This window comes from Xiphophorus maculatus, chromosome 11, assembly GCF_002775205.1.
Source record: "Xiphophorus maculatus strain JP 163 A chromosome 11, X_maculatus-5.0-male, whole genome shotgun sequence".
In the NCBI taxonomy this organism is placed as follows: Eukaryota; Metazoa; Chordata; class Actinopteri; order Cyprinodontiformes; family Poeciliidae; genus Xiphophorus; species Xiphophorus maculatus.
Window position 1 is genome coordinate 21,750,975 of NC_036453.1, and position 22,317 is coordinate 21,773,291.

A 22,317-nucleotide genomic window follows, 5' to 3' on the forward strand; every position below is an offset into this window, starting at 1 on the left:
AATTCAAGGCAAGACAAAAAAAATGGATGTTGATGATCTGGCAGCTTGAGCTGCTTTGTGTACAGTTTTAACTCCATTTGCAAATCATACAACCAACATTTGTACCTACTGTACATGCTGCTTCTGTACCGGCATCAGGTTATTTGTTCCGCTAGCTTGTTTGCTTGGCCTTTGTTTGTTGGGTTTGGGTTCGTTTTGAGATGTTTTGATATTAATATCTGATATTAAATCACAGTTTGCATCCATATCCTGCCTCCTGCACATCTGGGTTTTGGTCCTATGTTCTTTTAATCGTGACAAACTATGTTCCCAATAAGTGGGGTTTATTTTTTTTTAAAAAAGAACAATCAATTTTCTTTAACAATCTGCAGTCCGGGCCCAGTAATATGTTTTCAAGTAATGAATCATATTTCATTGGATAGAAACCTCCCTGAACAGATGAGACTCATCTGTTGGAAGAGCCAGCATCATCATGTCCATCCGCACTAACAAAGAGAGGGATAAATTATATTTGTGAACAGCATGCTTTATCAACGCAACTTAGAGCACTTCAGGTTCACATTTTTGTTTCTTTGTACCTTGGAGTAAACGTATCCAGGGTTTAGAAAACAAAGCAACTCTTGCTTGTTTAAAATACATCTCCGTGTTTTCTATATGGAGTGATAATGAAGGATCAAATTCTCTCCAAAAAGAATTTAGAACATCCGGCAGCAGCTGCTCCAAATGACATCCAGTACTTAAGAACCAAATTGGAGAGCAATTTTTATTTGGATAAAGCAGACGGCCTCGTGATATGAGCAATACGAACGGAGCAGAATACGATGCTAAGCATCTGCCAGCGCTATTTTACAACAAAGTTTTCACAACTTACAATCACTCACTTCATGCACTCTGTGACAGTTTTGTTTCCAAAAGTTACAACTGCGGACATATTCAGCATCTGTCTTGCTTTAATGTCTTTCTTTCGGGTTTTTTTTTTTTTTTTTTTTTTTTTCCGAATGAACGAGAATTACAGGAAAATACAAATTGTTATCAAGTCCCAGGGGAAAATAAAGAACAAGTGCTTCTGTTGTTTGGCTATTTTGCAGTCCAACTAGCATGGAGAAAAAGTTCGAAACCCACTGATCAAATTCAAAGACAATAAATCTGTTGAACTATTAAGAACACAGATAATAATAGACATTTTACATAAGAAGCAGCAAATTGCTTCTTTGTTATAAAGCAAATTTGGTGAATGAGAGTAAAAAATAACCTTTAATTGTCATGCAATTCCTCTGGCAGGCAATGTGAGAAATGTCTCATTATAAAACTGTAGCCTGGCTCAGTTGTTCACTTTGATAAATATTGAACTGTGAGGGTTAGACACGACTTAAATCTTTTTGAAGAAAAATTGCAGATTATTTAGGATTTCCATTTCTTATCTCTGATCCAGTAACAAACATTTCAGGTGCAAACAGTTAATTAAAATCTCTCGGCTTTTCTTTCCTCAGTTTTGACAGACAGGTTTATGATCTTTGCAGAGCGCAGTGTGAATCGGTTGGGTTGAACTAACCTTCATTGCTCCATAGTTGAGATGAAGCCAATATAAACACACACAGGGATACAGGAGGGACTGGTTAAAGCAAAGAGCTGTCTTTTTTCTTTAATGCAAATTCAGTGCAAAAGTTAAATTACAGATACCAGATGTTATCGGCTGTCAGACTTACAAGGTGGTCTCTAAACGGAAAAGAAAACCTAGCTCTGGAGTCAGATTCATTGTGGACAGCTTAAATGCCCAGTGAGGGAACTGCAGAGTGATCCATTACAAGCTCAATTTGCTGCAAAATCAAATACCACATGTAAGATTTATCTCCAATTTTCTCCTCGGTGGCTGCAAATTTTCTGTCCCTTTACCAGTCTCATGATGATTATAATCAACATCTTCATCATATCAGTACTTTTTTTTTTTTTAGAATGATTGACTGCACAAGAAAAAAAAAAGAAAACAAAACAAAAAAAACACACCATAAGTTTAACTGCCACGTCCATCTACTGAAATGCCTCTGTGTGACCTTAACTCTTGCTTTGGTGTCCAAGTTCTAGACATCATTATCGTATTATTTTGGCAATAAAAATTGGCTTCCTGCGTACAGTAGTGAGCCTGAAAGTCTGGTAGAGAGGATAAATGAGGAGCAGGAGAGGTCAGAAGTAATACTCAGATCCCCTTTTACCACATAGGATCTCGTGGCGCGATATCTTGAGACGTTAAAGCAACCTCGATATTTCTTCTACAAATGAACCCTGCCTCATAAAGTGCTATTCAGTTGCTGTAGGCATACGACATCCTCTGGTGAAATAAATGTATACTTTTATTTGGAGCCCAGGATAGAAAGATGAGTGTTTAATGCTTGACATGCTGACGACTATTATCCTGAAGTCAGAAAGAAAGGAGCTCTTCAGTTACCCCTTTAGTGTTTTACAGAATGACCAGTTCATCTGTGTGGCTAACAACACTCAGAGACAAAAACTAAAGCATGTCCCCAACTCCCCACCATTTTTAAAACATTTTGGTAGACAAAAGAATCAGCAACAAAATGACCAACAAAATAGCCTCGGCTTCATACTTTGATGTAAGCAAGTGACTAGCCAGCAGAAAAAGACCAGCGACGAAACCTACATATCCCTTGGTTTGCTGTGACTGCAAAATATTATGCACTTTTCATATCTCCTGATTGCTGAACTATATGCCATACTGTTTTTTTTTTTAAAAAAAGAATAAGCTAATGAAGCTGACAAGTAACCAAAAGTTGTACTGTGGTAAGTCTAAAAATGAACACCATAGTGTATCATTTTCACTTTTTTGAGAATCACCCAGACTGGGCACTCTTGATTGAATGTTACAAAATCAACTGTACAGGGGAATTATTTTAAGATCGAAAACAATAATAGGAGTTGTAACCACCTAAAATTTAAGATTTTGCAGCTCATTGTATCAATCAGCTTTTAAAACCAGGCGGTAGAATGGTGCTGCCAGTGGTATGGATGAATACATATTGTAAGATTTTTAATAGTATGTCAAAAATCATGATGCATGGCATGAAATGATTGAGAACCACTAAGTTAAATTATTCTTTGAATCACCTATAAAACTGCGATCTGCCACCAAAATCCATGGCTGGGAATATGGAACAATTGGATAAGTTGGAGATAATTATGAAGTCATTTAAATTTTAAGATACTGAAAAAAAATTTCAAAAACTACAGGCTACTTGGATTGAATGATGAATCATTATGGCAACACCTTTATGGTAAGAATGCGTTTTTTACTTAGAAGAAAAATATTTCACTTAAATTTCACTTGTGTGAGAAAGATGCCTCTTGCTTGCAAAACCATTCTCTCTCAGTTTGACCCCCATGAAAACTGGTAATGTCACCCTGGGAAAAAAACATACCATCAATGATAAAAATTTGTTGATGAACAACCCTGGTTTTCCAAGTTCTTTAAGCTCATAATTTTCTTAAACCTCAACCTGTTAGCTGTCCTAACCCTTGACACAATGTGGGAATCGCTTTAAACGCCTGTCTTCATATTTTGATGTGCCCATCGCCCTGGAAAAAAGGTTTCATCACGCCACATGACACTTTTCAATTGCTCCAAATGCCAACCGCTATGCTCCGTAGCTAATGGATACCGTTTTAATTACCCCTACCAAAGGGGATTTTCTCAAGGCCAAACAGCCAGTTGGTGCCAGTAAATTGAGTTCTTGCCAGATTGTACGTGTGAAAATGCTAATACTTTCACTGTTAGGCACTTCTGTGTGAGTTTAATGGGTTTCATTTCCCCCAAACTTTTCCAACGGTGGCCAAGATTTATTTGATTCAGACCACATTACTTCCCCCAAGACAGTAATTTACTTAACTTATTGAACTATTAATAATGTGCTGATCAGTCTCCCACCTTCAGCTTACACAATTGCCCCAGTTGTTTTGTTTGCTCCATCCAGATTGGTGGTCTCAAACTACAGTCCTTAAGTGCTGGTTTCCTGCAACTTTCAGATGTCTCTCTGCTTCTGCACACCTGGCTCCAATATCAGCTCATTAGCAGAACTCTGTAGAGCTGGACTGCGTGCTAGTGAGGCAGATCTGCCATTTAACTCAACCATGTACGGCAAGGGACACATATAAAAGTTGCCGGACTCCGGCCCTGGGGTACAGCAGTTTGAGACCACTGATCCAGATCAATGATTTGGTAACTTGGAAATAGTTGTTGCTGAATGCAGCATAATCCTCTCTAATTGGGATGACTCTTGCTGAGTGTGTAGAGTAGTTGTCTTGTAATCCAAAAAATGAGGATTTGATTCTAGATTCCTCCTGCTGCATGTCGATCGGCCCTGGGCAAGCCATTTAACCCCCAAATTGCCTACTGATCAGTGTAATGGTGCAAAAAGATAATTACAATTTACTGATGCTGTTGCATGACTAGAAGATCTCTTTTAAAAAATTTTATTTAATAATCTTAGCTACTAGTCCTATCTATTTGCTTTATTAACTGCGGGTTGAGAATTTTTTTCTTTGTTCTTTTTGTGACTATGCAGTTTATGTACTCTATAAACCTGTTTGACATGCTGTATAAAATGCAAAAATAATAATTAATTACAAAAATAATCTTATTGTTAGCTTCTAAAAATGGGCAGAAAATGCAGTTTAATTATGTTCTTCCGACTCATTGAAAATGGATGTTGGTAAAGTTGTGTAAAATATTTTAAAATAAATTCATATGTTACTGCAGTTGGGTAATTTCACACAAAAATCTGATAATTCATGTCAAGAAGTTCTTCTTTAACTGTTCTAACGCCCCAATCTCCTTTGATTGCAGTTCATAAGAAGCAGACAGAGAGACAGATCTTTGACCTTTCACCTTTACACAATCTCTTTAGTTCAAACTCTTTGCCACACAAGCCAAAATCGTCAAGGGAAAAGCACGCACAGCGCACAAAACAGTACATTTCTGATTTCACTAAATATGCAGAAACTACTTAATTTCACAAATTTTACTGCGTTGTCAGCAACATGAAAGGGCGTAGGTCGCTCTTTGCACTCTTTATTTTTAAAAAGGCTTTCTTTCTTCGGCCAGGTTTTAAGAAGACTTTTATGCATCTATTTGAAAGCCTTGGATTTATTGAACATTTCGACAGAATTCTTTTCAAGTTTCTACCTGCCTCCTGCGCAAGCAAAATTCATGCCGATTTATGATTTGCAGTTGCAGGCCGCAAAAAACAATTCTTCCGAGGGCCTCAAATGGCATCCAGACTACACTTTGGACACCCCTGCTTTAGATCATCCAGAGTCCTGTCTGACATTCTTTTCCCTTTAGTTCACCCCACAGGTTTTCCATAGGACTTAGATCTCGGGATTAAGACAGGAAGGGGAGAGAAAGTTAATTTTGTCTGGTGAACCATCTTTGGTTGAAGGTCCACCTGAAGGCCGGATTCTGCTAATTCTTTGCACCAATTTATACCAAGAGGTGAGCATACTGTAGACTTTACCTGATGTCTTACTTTCACTTCACCTTTGCTACATTTTAAGAAGAAAAAGCCCTTCCTTGTGCTGACATCAAAATGATGCATTAACGTACTTTGCTTTTATAGGATAAATAATTTTCCACCTCATAATTTTTATTTTGCAACATTATCTTGAGTTTGAAGGAATGCAAAGCAAAAACTTTCCAGACCTGCCAGCAGACGTTTAATCCAACGTACCCCCTTTCTCCTTTCAGAAGGCCTCCGTTTTTTTTCTTCTTCTTCTTCAGATTAACGTCTGTCATGTTTATCTAGCAAACTGCAACCCCACTCACTTCATTCAGTCAAAAAGCCACATAGGAGAGTAACAGTTGCACTTAAAAGAAGAAAAAAAAAAACTCCCACAATCCAAGTTTCATACTGCCACAAAGTGATTCTTCTTGTCAAGTTCAGAGTTTTTCCTCCTGCATCATTGATGGTTGAACAACTTGTTGCCAGCTCCAACATCTGCTGTACATTTCCAGCGGGAGGGTCTTTTAATATTGCTCCTGATTTATCTTCCTTTAGCTGGACGGCTTTTGGTTATTTCTCAAATGTAAGACACCGTCTATGATGACAGTAAATTGCTTTGACATGTTGCTTTTATATTGAGTGCAGATGTCTCCATGTGGCATTCTTTTAACAATGACAGGGGGTGTCGCATGTACGTTGTCTTCAAGGATTAAACGGCATAATGGAAACAAATAAATAAATGGGACAGTTACAAGAGGGCTTTGAAAACAAAGCGGAGGGCTGTTGCTACATTGCATTTTGTCTTGGAAAGCAGTGTGCGCTCTAAAAGAGAGCATGGAGCTCTGGGAACAGGAGCAAGGAAGCAGACCCTCTAATTGCACTCGTGCTCAAACCAACAAATTAAAAACAGATATTAAAAAAAACTAAATAAAATAAAAACAAATATTGACACTAACACACTTTTTCCCTCACAATGAACAGTCCTACATTCTCTTCAAAGTCCACCCTGAGATGGGATCAAAAAGACAGAGTATAATGCTAAAACCAGGCCTATAAAAGGTAGCCCACACTCTCAGCGATCATGCAGTAAGGCATGCTAAGAGCTAATAAATGTTAGGCCCACAGAGTTAAACCAGACTGGGATTTAGGGGCTCTGTAAATTAACAAACACAAACAGACGCACTGAAAAATAAAAACACCGTCCACCCGTCCTGTAACCATTTCTGGAGAAGATCTAAGAATCTCATGATTTTGGAGTAAAACCAAAAACGGCAAGTAACTCCTGTACAGTAGCTGCAAAGAACACATTTATAACTATTTCATTATTTAACATCACACATTTTATTTATTTTTTTTGAACAATAAAAAACATTTACAGCAGCCTGACTGGAGAATCTTGACAGGATAGTGAAGTTTGTCAACCACTGCACAGAAAACTTTGAGGCAAAAGTCACCTTGTGTTACTTGATAACTTGAAAATGTGATGTGAATCAGCAGCCAGTAAGTTTTAAAGTTTGATGTGGAGATCTTAAGAGATTTTGTTTTCCAGGATAGCACTTCTTCAACCTTCTTCATACTTTGTCCCATTCTAATAACAAATTTCTATGTATTTTCTTAGATAAAAAAACTATTTTATAAGCCAATACGAGGTTGCAGATAATTGTCAAGCTGAAGCAAAAATGACATTAAACAATAATGATAATAAAAATGAAAATGTGTTTTTATTCAGCTGAGTTAATACTTTATAGAACTGTGGAAATATTCTGGGATCTCTACCAGCACTGCACATCTAGAGACGATTACTTCTTTTGAAACAACGCCCACCCAGACAGACCGGATGGATACCATATGTAAACATCAGATTTAAAAGGGGTCCTATTATGCAAAATTCACATTTTACACAATTTTCTTCTTCCATTTGGGTCTCAACTGCTTCTAACAACAGTCAAAGTGCTTGAAAAAAACACCCCAATGTTTATTGGCAATGCGTTAATGTTTTTGGTATTTGGAAAATTTGCTGTTTCAAAAACCTCCCAATTGTTAAGTCACACTGTGTTGTTACTTAGTAACCCTAGCTGAGCTGCTATTTGGTCAGCTGGTTTTACCGCTGTATGTGCTATACAATGGCTGCTGGAAAAGTGTTTTGTTGTTGACTTGCCATTCAGAAACCACAGAAACCAAAGATATACTTTGGATTCTGTACGTCTTTGGTACAGAATCCAAACATGTTTGGTTTCAAATGACTGTTGTCTCATTGCAGATCTATTTGCAGCCATTTTCAAACATTTTGTTTGGGAGGTGCGGCCAGCAGCAGCTTAACTGGACTTAAAGTGACAACAGGCCCTACAACAGGTCATCCTGAAAGGAACTCAAAAGAGGCAGAACCGAGCAGACTAAGATCTCATTATCTGAAAATGAGTTTATGCAACAAAAAATAAATAATAATGTAATGAACATATTCTGCATAGCCTATGGACCTATCTTAACCTGTTGAAGGAAGCATAATAGGTCACCTTTAAATCTTGCCACATTGCCAATTGGATTTAGGTCAGAACTTTGTCTGCATGGACCATTCTAACAAATGAAAATCCCTTGATCTAAACCCTTCCAATCCTTCCCCTGTCCTCCTGGAAGGTGAACCTCCACCAACGCTTGTGAAAAACAAGAAATTAGACTTGTGTGGTTTTTTTTCAATAGTGACTTCCTTTTTTCCACTTTTCTATAAAGGCCAAACCTCTGAGGGCTTCGCAGAATAGCTGTATTTATTAGGGACCCGTTACACACAAGTGGATCTATTTACTAAATAGGGACCTTCCAAAAGCAATTGGTTCCACTGGATTTTACTCAGAAGTGAATGGGGTTGAATCCCAATGCATGTTAACGCTTGTGACAGTTTGTTGTTCACATGAACATGTTGAAAAAGTATAAATCCTTTGTACTTCAGCTGGTATTAAAGTTCTGCAGACATGACCACGCTGGTTTGCTGTAGTTTGTTGGTGTAATAAAAAATTCTCAAAGCAAAAGTTTTTAGAAATAACTCCTCAAAGCTTCAGCAAGACTCTGATAAAATTACTGCTTCAGTCTAAAACTGATGGCCATCATGTTAAATTATTCAGAGATTCTCCCTGCACATACCCAGAGCTTTAAAACCGCACGGAGCTCTCACTGATATGATCGCATTTTAAAATCAGAGCAGAATTCACTGAGTGAAGCCACATAACAGATCTGGGATTTTATTTTAAGTTAATAACCTTCCAAGTTATTAAATCAGAACTCATTTTCCTACAAAGCATTTAAAGCCCAAAAAATTATGCCTAATTTCTGCCACTTCCACATGTCAGATCCATATATTTCCCCGTAAAATGCTAGAAGTCAATTATTCGTCCATGATGAGAACATAAGTGAAAGGATCTTTTAAGCCACAACTGGAAAAGGGCCGCCTTTTTACTACAATCACAGCATTAGATCACATTTTCCCTCCGCGGGGTTTGTCAGTGACTGGTGGCGAAATTACCAACATGTCTGCAGCTTTAATTCACATGTCTCGTGTCAGCTTTGTGCCTTCAGCACAATTTTCCCCGTTAGCAGAATGAGAAAATGGGAGAGAGTGAAAATTGAACACAAGACCAAAATTAGTCCACTACATGTCAATCTTTGCAGCCTAATTTGACGAACAGGTCTGGGTCACAGTAAGGAGAAGTGAATGGAAGAGGTCTAAATTGCATGGCAGCTCAGCCAGGGGCTTGATTATCAGTAACATCCCCTATTGTGATGATGCTCCAATTGAAGAGAACCAGTGGTGATGTGCAGTGCAGAGAAAAAAAGTACTTGGTCTTGGAAAACCACTAATAGTTTCACTTTTAGGACTTCACTTTTTCTGTAGTGGTCTTTGTTCATTTAGGAACTACTGCGCAGCCTCTGATAAAGTCCTCACAGCACTTTTTAGAAATTTCTATTTATAATGTGTGCACAGTTGGTTAGGTGGTGAAGACTCTGTAGATTTTTAGCGTGAGCTGCGTGTCTTCACGAATAGAGAAATGGGCATGCTTTATATTCACCAAACCTTTAAAGCTATATGGTTCCCAGCATGGCTGTGTTTTTTTTTTTGTTCGTTTTTAGAAATTTGTATTTAAATCAATTAGAAGTTATTTTTTATTATTGTGAAGATAGTAGATTCATTCTAGTGTTTCATTTTTGATTATTTATCAGGGCGATATTATGTATTTCCTAGACACAAAGTGCAATTTTTTTTAGCCATCTTATCTTCATTTGTTATAAAAATGCTGTATATATCAAACATAACATGAAAAAAAATTTTACTTCATAATTTGACAGAATGAAATTGGGCCTCTGTCTCTTTAAGTAGGTCCTACTCTGTCTGATCACATCAATGCTTTTCCATTACGCCATTTCCAACCGTTCTTAAGAACGTTGGGCGGAGAAGTAGCTTGTATGATAATCTCATAAGATTCTCAGGTCTTTAAGTGTTTGCTAATTGCTGCTGCCACTAGTCTGGAGGAGCTAAGTGGGGAAGGCGCAGGGGAGAAGCCAAGGAGAGAAGGTGGAAGCTCAGCTTGGAGACTGCAGCTCCAAGGTGGAGCTTTGATAAAATAGACAACACTGTATGAAAGCAAGCGTTTAGGCACCCCCAAACAGTTGTCATGGAAGATTAAAGGATTTCTCAAGCATGCATGAAAGAATTATGCATTCTGTCATTGTGCATAAAATACCTAGAGTGTTAAACTATAGGTATGCTTTTTGATGAGGGAATAACATAACAACATGATATCAAAAAAGTTAATTTTCCATAATGCCATTCCCCCCTTTAAACCTCTAACTAGCAAGAAAAAACCCCAGCAAATCATCATTTAAAAGAATCATCTTTTTTCATCAGCCTAAGATTAATTTGTTGTTGGTCAGTTAAAATTATCACAATTAATTTCTATTTGGTAAATGCAAAAATGCAAAGAAAGTAAATTTTTAACCTTTTTCTTTTACTTCATAAGTTTGCATACACTACAAATCGTTTGCCTTTAAACAGCTTGGTATATCCCAGGTCATTATCTTCTGACTCTGTAAGCTTCAACATGTTAATTAAAAATATTTGTGCTAACCTGTGATTTATTTTATGGGAACAAATTTCTTTCTTGTGTGGCATGATGGAAAGATTTAAATTATTGCATATTGTCAAACAAATAATCCAGCCATCAAACTGTTGAAAAGAAGGCATGTTTTGTTCCCCAGGGATGAGTGTATTTTGGTGCAAAAAGTGTGTGTGTATTGTCACTAGAACAAAAGCAAAACACCTTGAGAAGATACTGGCGAAAGCTGGTAAGATAGTCTCCTTGTTTAAAATTAGTGACACAAATCTTGGTCTGACATGGAATGAAAAGTCACTCAAAGAGGAGGAAGCCATCACTCCAAAAGCAACATAAAAAGCTGAATATATCTTGCAAACGCTCTTGGGAACAAAAGCCATAACTTATGGTGCCGGTCCTGTGTTATGATGAAACTCAAGACTGAAGAGCCTGGGTAAAATGACCATTATTTTTGATCTCATATTTCCATCTTTAAAAAGGGGGACGCTTGCAAGGTTGAGTTCACCATCCCAACTGTGAAGTACAGAGTGCCAGAACCATGTGTTATGTTTCGCAGGGTTTGGTGGATTTCATAAATACAGAAAAGAACATTACAAGGAAATATTGAAACAACTGGTCAAGACATCAGCCAAGAAGTTAAAACCTGAGCACAAATGGGTCTTCCAAAGGAACAATGACCTTACGCATCACAGCAAATTAGTCACAAAGTCAGTTAAGGACAACAAAGTCAATGTTTTAAGAGTCCATCATCATGTCCTGATCTTGGTGTGAGCAAGGCAAAATTTGAGTCTTTGAGAGGGATACCCAAAATCCTCAACTCACGCCTTGAAGTCTAAAAGGCAATTCTACCAAATGTGAACTTTTGAATGTAAAAAAAAAAGCAAACTGGAATAATTTTGGTGAGCTTTACTAACATAAAGCAGGAAATATTCAGATGGTGAGGAGAAAAAAAGTTTGTGCATTTTTATATAGTGTGTAGAAATATTTGTTTCCAGCTAAACATAAAGTAGTTGGTGGAATCTAATGCCACCAACACAATCAAAACAAATCAGGAGAGTTTAAGAGCAGAAACATACTGTATGTGCTAGAGTGTTTGGTGATGGGTGAGGGAGTTAGAATAGGTATATTAAGAGCAGGGTCAGTGTAGCAACGAATGTACAGCTATAGCCCAAAACTATGAAACAAACTATGTCAAAAAATTATTCAATCAGTTCCAAAGATTTATCAAATGATACTAGCAGAAAACTTAGACATTTCTTAAGACTCATGGTCTTTACAGATTGGGTAATTTAGACCCTACAACTGTTCTACACTGTGCGTGGTCCAGTCGGGTCACACTGGCCCCATGTGAGCTTTTATGAGGGATTGCTTTGTGCGGTTTTGAAAACTGACAGCCTGATGGGACAACCCCCGTCACGCTTACTGACCGACCGTGACATTTGCTGTGTTCCTACTGAGCGTTGTGCTAAGACCGTGGGAGGGTCTTAGCACAACGGGATTCAAATGAATGAGTGTGTCCAAATGGCTGCCTACATGGACAGGCAGCCATTTGGTAACTGTAGACAGGTGAATATGTTGGAAAGTTGTTTTTGGTTAAAAAAACAAAAACAAAACTTTACTCTCAATGTGAAAAACATAGCAAAAAGTTTAAGTTTCGGGATGTGGGCCGGTGGGGTTGTTTGCCCAGAGCACCAAACAGGCTAGGACGGCCTCTGATTTCCGACATACAATAGTTCTCCTGTAAAACGCCAGGCTTTTGTGACAGAGAACACGAGACCATGAGGAATAATTCGAAAAGATTTTCAAATTATGATGTGACATTTATTCAGTACAATTCAACTGGAAAACAAATACATCTGCTTCGAGGAAGAAAAAACTATAACAACCGGACAGCATGACTGTGCACGTCCTTTAACTTGTATTGGGCTGAAGCAACTTTTGATTCACTTCCACACCGTAAAGGTTCTCCAAATCTGTCAGATAGTAGTGACATCTGTTGTCTAAAGGTGTTTTCAAGTGATTTCACTTCACTAATTCATAAAATCCTGAATAGTTATCATTTTTATCTCATCTTTTAGTTCATTTTTGGAGAAACATCCAGTTTTTGTAATGTCACTGTTTTAGATTTTATGTAATCATTGATTACTGTCTTTACCAAGTTGGATGGTATGGATACAATTTTCTGTACCTTAATCCTGATTAAAGTACATCTTTGTACAATGACATTTATTTAATCATCTGTGATCTTTCTGCAAACTATGACTCACTCTAAGGGATGCAAATGAGTAAATGCCAGGAATATCCTGACAAGACAAAAACAGTTAAACTTTTATTGATGTTGCACTGATTTTCTTCCAAGCAATGCAAGCTGTGCACCAAAGAAAACTGAAAAGTGAAACTGCAACCAAGATGCAGCAACTTTTTTTTCTGTTTTTACATTCTTCTTCATGAGGGATTTTCTTTGTGTTTCGCTTGAATTGTACAAGATAAATGTCAGACATGTGCAAAATGGCGTTTTACATGGTTACTAAAAATCCTATTTTTTTACACCACAGAAACGTGCCATTTTAAACAGGGGAGTGTGCACTTCGGACATCCCTTTTGAGCCATTTTCCAAGAAAAATATTTTGGGAACACTTCATAAAAACTTTCTAATGGTAAAGCAGAGCTGGCATCCAACAGTGATTGGCTGTTGGTGAATGAAGTGGCGTCAAGTGACCTGATAAGCACAGATTTTTAGTTTGGCAAGATGATACAGGTCTGTGTGTGTCTGTATTCAAGTGTGTGTGCACATAATTAGTTTGACGTATATCTTAGGTGAAGTGTGTACAGTATGTTTTCACTACTGAGTAAACCTCTGTAAACTTTAACACTTAATGTATGCGTTGATAAATGTTCATACAAAGTGTATTCAAAAGGATTTGAAGCAGGGTTAGGTAATGAAACACTCTAAATGTGTTATAGACCACAGCTGAAAACCTAATAGTTATGTAGGCCCAAAAGTCAAACTGTTGAAACTTAATCCAACTGGGAATCTACTGCAAAGAATCTGTGGAAATTGATATTCAGAAACAGTCTGACTGAGTTTACCCAACAGACCAGCAGCGCAAACTGCAGCAAGACGTGGTTCTACAACCTGTTGATTCTCGAGGGGGCTTAACTATGTGCGCCACCCTTTTGAGATTTTTGTTATTGACATATTGGGAAAACCATGAATCACTTTCATTCCATTTCATAGAAACACTCTACTCTATCATAAGAAAGTCCCCTCCCCAAAAACATCAGATGTTTGTGACTAGAATGTATTGAAATGTGTCCAAGAGGTGTGAATAATTTTGCATGGCAACGTATACAGGCTATATTCCTACTTATTCACTAGTCGGTCATGTAATCATATTAATGAAAAGACATCTTAAAACAATCTGCCCTACCTCCAAGAGTCATCCCAGCTTCAAAGCACTTCTTCAGTCGACAAGAGGGGCAGTTCTTTCTTCTTAGCTTGTCAATGGTGCAGTCGTTTTTGCTTGCACACAAGTATTTCTGCTTACCTATTTGATACAAAGGCAAATCATGGGTTATTTGAGCCAGTGAAACATGATCCAATGAAAAAAAATCTCATTTAACTACTAAGTGCTTCCATTGTCAAAAACAGAAAGAAACTCAAGCAATAAATACGTGGAGCGTTTTCAAGCACCGGCACCAAACTGTAAATCCAAGTTGGAACTTCTAATTTACCTTCTGCAGCTCTTTTAAAGAAAACCTTGCAGCTGCCACATGTGAGCGCACCGTAATGGCAGCCAGATGCCTCATCTGAGCAAATCAGGCACGTTCTCTGGGGAGGGAAGAAGAACTCCATGGGGAACATGTGCTCTCTGCCAGCCTCAAACCTGCAGTCAAACATGAGATGAAACAAACGTGTGTACATCGGATGGTGATCTCCAGACAAGCAAACACATGATTTTACTTCTTTTACAGATTTTTTTTTATTGTAAGTGGAATCATTTTCTTTTTCTTCTCTTGTGTTAAAACTCCATGTTCGGTTTGAATCCTTTTTTTCTTGTGAAAGTATCACCCACTGCGGACAAATTAGGCCTAAAGCTCAGCACCACAAAACACCTAATATAATTCCCAATGTCTAACCACAAACAAGGTGCAACTTATATAGATTTGAGCAGAGCATGGTGTGGAAAAAGCATGGAGCGCCCATGCTGTGGCTGTGGGATGAGATGTGGGTTAAGTTGGGCCGGCTGCAGCCTTGAGAGAAGAGATAACAAAGGAGCCTCAGACACAATGTTTCCTCGGTGACGTACTAGATAGATACGAAGGTTCGGTTTAAAGGTGACAAGGATGAAGCGTCCCGATTTGCAGGAAATGGCAGGAGACGTCATTTAGCAACCATTTGGATGGAATAAATTTGCTCTCATTATGTAGAGAGGGAGATTTTGCTGTTTTTGAAGAGTTCTCAGGCTTGTAAATCGGCCTTTTTATTAACCACGCGCACATCCCAGTCAGAGGATGAAAGCTTAAAGACTGTGCAGTGGGATGATCCAGGATGTCGCAAACCACATGGTGCTTTGTTGTTTGTAAACAGGAAGCTGCCATGACTAATCAGACATGCTTCGAACTTTTAATAAAAAAGCAGGAATTCTCTCACAAACATAGGCGTTGTCTTAATGTTGTTAATGTTTATATGTACAGTATATATACGTATTATATATTTATATGTATACGTATGAAAGAAAACCACCGGCATCCAGCAGAATCTCTTAATGCTGACTTTGAAGTAAGGAGGGAGTATCTGAGACAGTTCCTAGATTTACAAGCATGCAGGGATAGTTTGGGACCGATTCAGGAAGGAAAGTGGCTCAGCTCTATGAAGCCCCTTTGAACTTTTCCTCCATTAAACACGTTACACTGATTCCGAAGACTAAAAGTCTAAATGCATGCACAGATTCCTTTTGGTTTATGCATCAGAGTATGATGTTTATGACCACCTCCATGTTATTTATGCATGTTTGACATACTGATTTGCCATGGTTCTCATGCATGTCACCCAAGTACTGCCACAACTTCTGGAGGTATTTGGTTTACCTCTGGTACTACTGAAAATAAAATAAATACAACAATTACTAACTTAATTATTTTCAAAAGAGACGTAAAAGGAAGAATAGTAAAAGAAAAACAGGTTTAAAGTGAAATGGCTCCTTAGCTCTCGGGTCTGTACCATGTTCCCGCTGCAAGTTGGAGAATCAGTGGGATTTGTGTGGAGCTACATGTGTGTATGGATAAAGAATGGAAATTTTGAAATTAACAAGCAAAAGTTCCTATTTTCACTGTAAGGCAGGAGTGTCCACAGTGCCTCCCTGGGACCATTTGCGCCACCCGGAATGATTTTGTTCGGCTCCAGACTGCAATTCAAAACTAAAAGAAATGTGTGCAAGCCCTGACTGAGGCTTGCAAGATGGGTGCTTTTTAAAACTAATAGCTCAAAACTGTTATAAATTACAATCATCCTAATACCAACAATGGAGGTTATACAATAATTTTATCATTTTAAATAGGACCACAAACAACCAGTGACATTTGTACACAGCCATACTTTTGTGCTCCTTTTTGTTTAACTTTTCAAAATATAGCAAAACAGTGACCCATATACTGGTAAGAAATAAGAAAAGAATTAACAAAACAAACATTTTGAAATTGTTTGATTTTCTTTTAGATATGCAAATATACCAGAGACTTTTATGTTTGCATCTACTTTGGATTAAAGATCCATTTTCTACAAAAATCAGACTGCTTTGTTGTTAATATATTTCATATATTTATTGTAGTTTTGAGCTGATTAAAAAAACAATCACAATAACTTTTACTTTTATAATTAAAAAAAAATACTTTTGTGATCTACGAGTACAATACCTTCAACTTGGCGAAAAAAATTTGCTGCTTTTCTCACACACTTAAAAACATCCTGCTTGCTTGCAAGCCTGCCATGCTCTCTCTCTCCCTCAAAACTTTCTGCATTTAGACCTAATGATTCTTGCACCAAAATTCTGTCCTTTCTGCATCTTTCTCCTCAAAAACCTCAACATCCTGCCAGCCTGGGTTAAACCTGTTCGCTTAGGTTCTCTTTTCTTGCAGATTCTGCTTTAGCAGATTTAAGTGCCTTGTAACTGTGCCAGCAAACAGACTTCAATCCAGACAACCGTAGGCAGAGATGCATTTTACTGAAGATTTCTGACCTCTGTTTTTCTGTGTTTTAATTCCTCACCCCTCCCCATAGAGAGCCTTATTGGTTGACTCCGACCCATGACAACAAAAGGCAAGAAGAAGAAAGAGTATGCTCAGTGTTGGGTTACAGAAACAGATTGCTGGAGGTGAGTGCCTGGTCCTGTAAAATCTATAAGGATAGAGGTTTGAGAAAGAGCAGTAAAATGGACTGCAGTGGGGGGAAAGAAAGGATTCTTACATTGCATGCACTAGGTAAAAGAACAATTTAAACCTCTGTAAATTTGCTAAAAGTTGTGCTCAGTCACAAGTTAAACGTTATTAGCAAAACCAGCTAACAGCGTGTTTCATTGCATGCTATTTATTTGAATATGCTCACTAACAGATCCATATAAAGAAGTACAAACAAACGTATCTATCAAAAAGATTTAATCTGGAGAAATAAACGGTCAGAAATTTAAATTAACGCAGTTTATTATTGTAGCTATTGCCATGTCTCAAACATGGCAGCCATATTGGATTTTGAGGCAAGTAAAAAAACTTTAAATGTTTCTTTGAATTCAGACTCCTGGGGAATCGATTAATAAAAACCAGAAAAAATAATTATTATCTTTATAAAAATAAATAAATCATTAAATCATTGGAGTTTTACTATTTTAGAAGAATAAAACTATAGCATATATAAAGCTGTGATGGTAAATGTTACCATATTGTGATTTTGCAGCATCAATCAGTGCTATGTGAGACAAAAACCATCTCAGCTACCCGTCAAATATTTATGCTGCTCATCTCCAGGTGACACTGTCACTTTCCATTTCAGGCTTTTTGCTTCTGTCCAACTTTTAGAGACGTGGTCTGCTGTTCTACATTGACCAGCTACCATGATTTGTTATAGTGACCACCATTAGGTCCCATGCCCTGAAAAAGCATTAATATTTTTCATGCACTTTTACTTATTGCGGCCTGGCAGTCACACTCTGAATTCTCACCTTGATTTCAAGTTAAATTTACGGAACATGTTTATTAATTCTTACATGAGTCCTGCTGTCATGATTCCAGCAGCAAATGATACCATGTGATGCACGCTACCATGCTACAAAAGATACTAAGAAACCCACTAAAAGACTAATCTGGAACAAATTTGAGAAAACTGCTGAAAAACTGAGTTGCCTTTGATTCAGAACAAGTAGAATGTTGATCAATACACTTAATGATTTTGATGACAGCATTTTTGACAAAATGTGATTTTTTATGTTTCGCTTGTTTCCTAATTGGCTACTGTATTTTGTTTTTATGTTGCAAAGCACTCTGAACTTTCTTGTTGCTCATATGTCCCGTGCAAATAAACTTAACTCTCTTTGACTTGGCATTTTCGTTTAAAACGAAACTTTTTTTTTAAGCGACGTGATGTGTGTTTTTTAGCCATTTGCTGCGAGGAAAGGTTCAGATGGGAGCAGCTTTTATACAGATGAGCAGCAGATCCTCGCTGCACATGTTAATTAATAGTTAAGGGTGTCTGCTGAATTTTCTTGTTCATTTGAATGTTTAACCACATGAAATAGCTGTGTTGCAGTAAACAGGTTTCTGGATAAAGCCGCGAGACCGTAGCACCGTCTGGTGAACTAGGATGACCTTGTTGTCTAAAAAGGAAACTGTGAAAAAAAAAAGCACAAAAAAGGCCGTGTGAGTGGGGAGATCAGTTGAATGTTTCTTGTCGCCCTCTACAGTCAAAACATTAAAATAAAGGGCAAATTACAAAAACATGTTGCACCTACATGCATGGTTTCTGAGAAAAAACGGAGTCTGAGAGTGCACACACTGAGTCATTACCTTCAGTGAACTCAGACAGTTGGAGAAAAGCCCTCGGCTATGTAATATATAACTAGAGTCAATCAACATCCCCACACCAGGTCCATTCGGCGTTATAAACCAAACTAAGTCATAAAAGAACATAGGGATGCAAGTTTGAGTGCAAATCTTCAGAGAATTTAGATCTAAACAAAACAACTCCAATATATACAACATATTAGCGACAGATTTTTCCTTTCAGTCATTCGAGTAAGAAAATACGTTGTAAGAAACAGAAAATAGAAAGAGTAAGTTAAGCACACACATGCAAATTAGAACGGGACATTAAAATCATTTGCGTTCATATCACAACCTTCATCGTCGACAACGCCAAGCATTGAGTCAAATTACTGGTTTTGTGATGTTTAAAATAATACAGCTTCATGATATTATGGAAAGCATTTTTTGGTGATTATTTTTGCGTCAAAGCTATTATATTCTCCTGCTTGAGCGAATGGTGTTTGAGTGGGCCAGTGGCCGATCAGCATGCAGGTTTATAATGGTTTTTACCTAAGCAAGAGCGTTATGAGACTACACCATCAGCTATTTGTTTGGTCCAAAAATGTTAAAACAGACCGCCTGGGTAATAAAAACGGGTTTTTTTTGTTGTTGTTTTGTTGGGTTTTTTTGTTTTGTATATTTTTATTGCAAAGTAGCATTTATCCCATGCTGACTGATTTTAACTCTGTTCATAAATTTAATTCAAGGCACATTCATGTTACTCAAATATGTATCTCATAATGAGCTTGAATGTCTGTCTGGTCAACGTTTTCTAATTAATTTGCGTGAGCTGAGTGAGAGCTGTAAAATCCTTTCAGAAACTTGGACATGATTTGGTTTCTAATGAAAAAAAGACACGTGTAGTAGGAATGTAACTACAACAGCTGTCTACAAGGAATAAACAGGATGCTAGCTAAGATGAAACACATGTTTTTATCTCATTATAGGTTTGATGCTTTCGAAGTTTTTTTTCTTTTGTGGCCATTTAATGTCAGTCAGAAACACCAGAGAAGTTGATTAGGGTACATGGTTTTAAAGGGCACATATGATTGATTGCAACCAAATGGTTGAGCTGGGGATCACATAAAATAAAGAATTACTCAAACACTCTTGACTCTTGTAATTTTTTTGTATTTATTTATTTATTTATTTATTTATTTATTTATTTATTTATTTATTTATCTGACATTTACATTGAAAACTGACTTAACCAGACGTTTTGTCAATTAGCACAGGAATTATTTTAATTGTCCTATATGCCGTGAATAACAGGACAGACCAATAAAGTTGCTGTGATTATTTGGAGACTTGAAGAATAGCACTTTTTTTTGTTGCCCGTAAAATCAGAGTGAACTCAAAATCTCTAGCTTGTCTTTTATTATTATTATTATTATTATTATTATTTTGCTGCTTGTTTTTACGTCTAGAAAAGTTTGTACTTCTTTTTACATCCTGACAGACAGACAAACCAGCTCAGACGGCGTGGTCCTTAATGGGATTCAGGATGAATAGGATCACTTTTGGTGATCTGATTACTCACAAAGCGCGAACTAAAAAAAAAAAAAAGAAGAACAAAGAAAGAAAAAAAAGCTAGTCCACTTCATTCTTCAAATATATATATATAAATATATTTACACATTACTTAAAAACTGTAAAAAATAGAATTTTTACAAAGCCAGTTATTTAGTTATCCTACAATAATAATAATTATTATTATAATTATAACTGAATTACCTGGTATCGTTGTAGACTACATCCAGCCATTCACCGACTTGGCTCTTCATGTCTCCGGAGTTGGGATAGGGGGTCCTCAGCATACCGCCGGGATACCACTGCTCCGGGCGCACCACGCTCCCCTCGTATGGATTACATATGAACGCCGCGTTCGGTCCAGACTCGTGTGCGTTCATGCACTGCCTGGACCCCCAGAACTGAGTGTTGTACCTTTTGTTGAAGGTGTACCCGCCGCCCCAGAAAGACCCCCAACCATCGTTTCCCTCGGACTTAATTTTGACGCTGTACTGGTCCGGCTGATATCCGCCGGAGTCGCTCTCCGGGGCATCCACGAAGTCCCGCACGCCTTCCTGAGGGTTGTAAACCGCCCTGCATGGCCTCTCGTTGGCCGCCGCCGTTGAAGTGTGAGCGTACTGGGCTAAGTGGTCTGGGGCGTAAGGGCATGAAACGGCGCGGGCTGCGTTCAGGTGATCCGTGTCCTCAGCCTCGCACGGTGTAAAGTTTTGCGCGTTCACAGACGTCCGGCTGGAGGCGAGGTGATGAAAATGCGCAGGCGTCTCTGAACTTTTATACATCTTCACGGCTGGCTTCTGGCCGTGAACAGGTCGCTCTTCCCGGTCGGGACACCTGTAAGTAATCTGGGTCTGGGCATCGGGGCAGCTCACAGCCGCGGCGTCCACCCCGAAAAAATACTCTCCGCTGATTTGGTCATTTGCCGCACATGGGGGGAGTGCGGCGTCCACGTCGCTCATGTCACTGGACTCCATGGTGAGACCCAAAGAAACGGACACTGCTCTGCACAGCTCTCTGGCTGTCTCTGAGATTGTGGCGCACGCAGAAAAGGATCTGGTGTCAGCGTTTAACAACTCCTCCTGAGGAGCAGCAGCTGTCTGACAGCAGCGCGCCTCCATGTCACGGGCTGGCGGATTAACGCACCCAGACCCGCAGCTCCTGGCATTATTATCGGATTCGTCAAACCTGCCGTTTCCTGCGCAGCTTTTCGTGAAACCGTCTGGATTTTCCTCAGTTTTTTGCGCCATGCCGAGAGCTCTCACCGCGTCGCCTGCCTTTATTTTCTTAACCCCGGACCAAACGGAGCTGCAAGATAACTGTCGGCTGGTTTGGCTCATTTCCCAGAAAGAGTTCGCTTGGCCACGAGACTGGACTTTGCACGACAGAAAATCCCCCAGCTGGTCCCCGGGAACGGTTTATCTGCAGCTCGGCCCGATCTCTCTTTGTGCTAGGCGTTTTGGTAAAAGTCTCACAGAGCAACAGGAGTCGCAAACTCCTCCTAAAGTGAGAGTCGGAGTTACTCGGATACGCTTTGATTAAAGTCAGCAGCAGGAAAACGGTCTAAATATGTTACTTTCTTTCATTGAACGACCGACAAGGGCGCTGAATGATTCATAATTTGCAGACTAATAAACGTAGGCTACGCCGTAATTAATTAACACTCTGAAACGCGTTTCCACGAGACTACCCAAAACAAGCGTCCTATTATCTACGATTATGCTCCCTGCCTGCAGTTGTTTTACATCACGCTTTCATGTGTGCATCACATTTTTATGACCTGCCACCAGCTTTATTTGGATGTTTTGCTCATGGCAAACATTCCCTTCAGATCTCTGGCAAGATGTCTACGAAACACTATAAATATAAAAATATATTTAATGAGGTTTTTTTCCAGTTTTAACAAAGATCAGACTTTACACTGTTTGCGTGCTCTGCACTGTACATTTAAAATATTCAGATTGTTATTATGATTAAGGTTATTATTATTATTAATGGTAAGAATTCGGCACAACTTATATTGCTGTGTCCACTGCCATAACAATTTACGTTATGACTAAAATGTTAGTGCCCTGAAGCTAAATCCCATAATCAGATTCTCTTGTGCTTAT

The 22,317-nt window shown here is 38.4% G+C and overlaps 1 protein-coding gene across 1 annotated transcript in view; it reads right to left on the reverse strand.

The window, feature by feature from the left end:
• ar (androgen receptor) overlaps positions 1 to 21,850 on the reverse strand; it is a 40,338-nt gene extending 18,488 nt beyond the window's left edge. Inside the window, exons 1-3 of the mRNA XM_005806648.2 lie at positions 20,417 to 21,850; positions 14,345 to 14,496; positions 14,041 to 14,157 (exon numbers count right to left, since the gene is read on the reverse strand). Coding sequence (XP_005806705.1) covers positions 14,041 to 14,157; positions 14,345 to 14,496; positions 20,417 to 21,546 — 1,399 coding nt within the window. The 5' untranslated portion in view covers positions 21,547 to 21,850. The remainder of the gene's footprint in view (positions 1 to 14,040; positions 14,158 to 14,344; positions 14,497 to 20,416) is intronic.
• Positions 21,851 to 22,317: the final 467 nt, after the last annotated feature.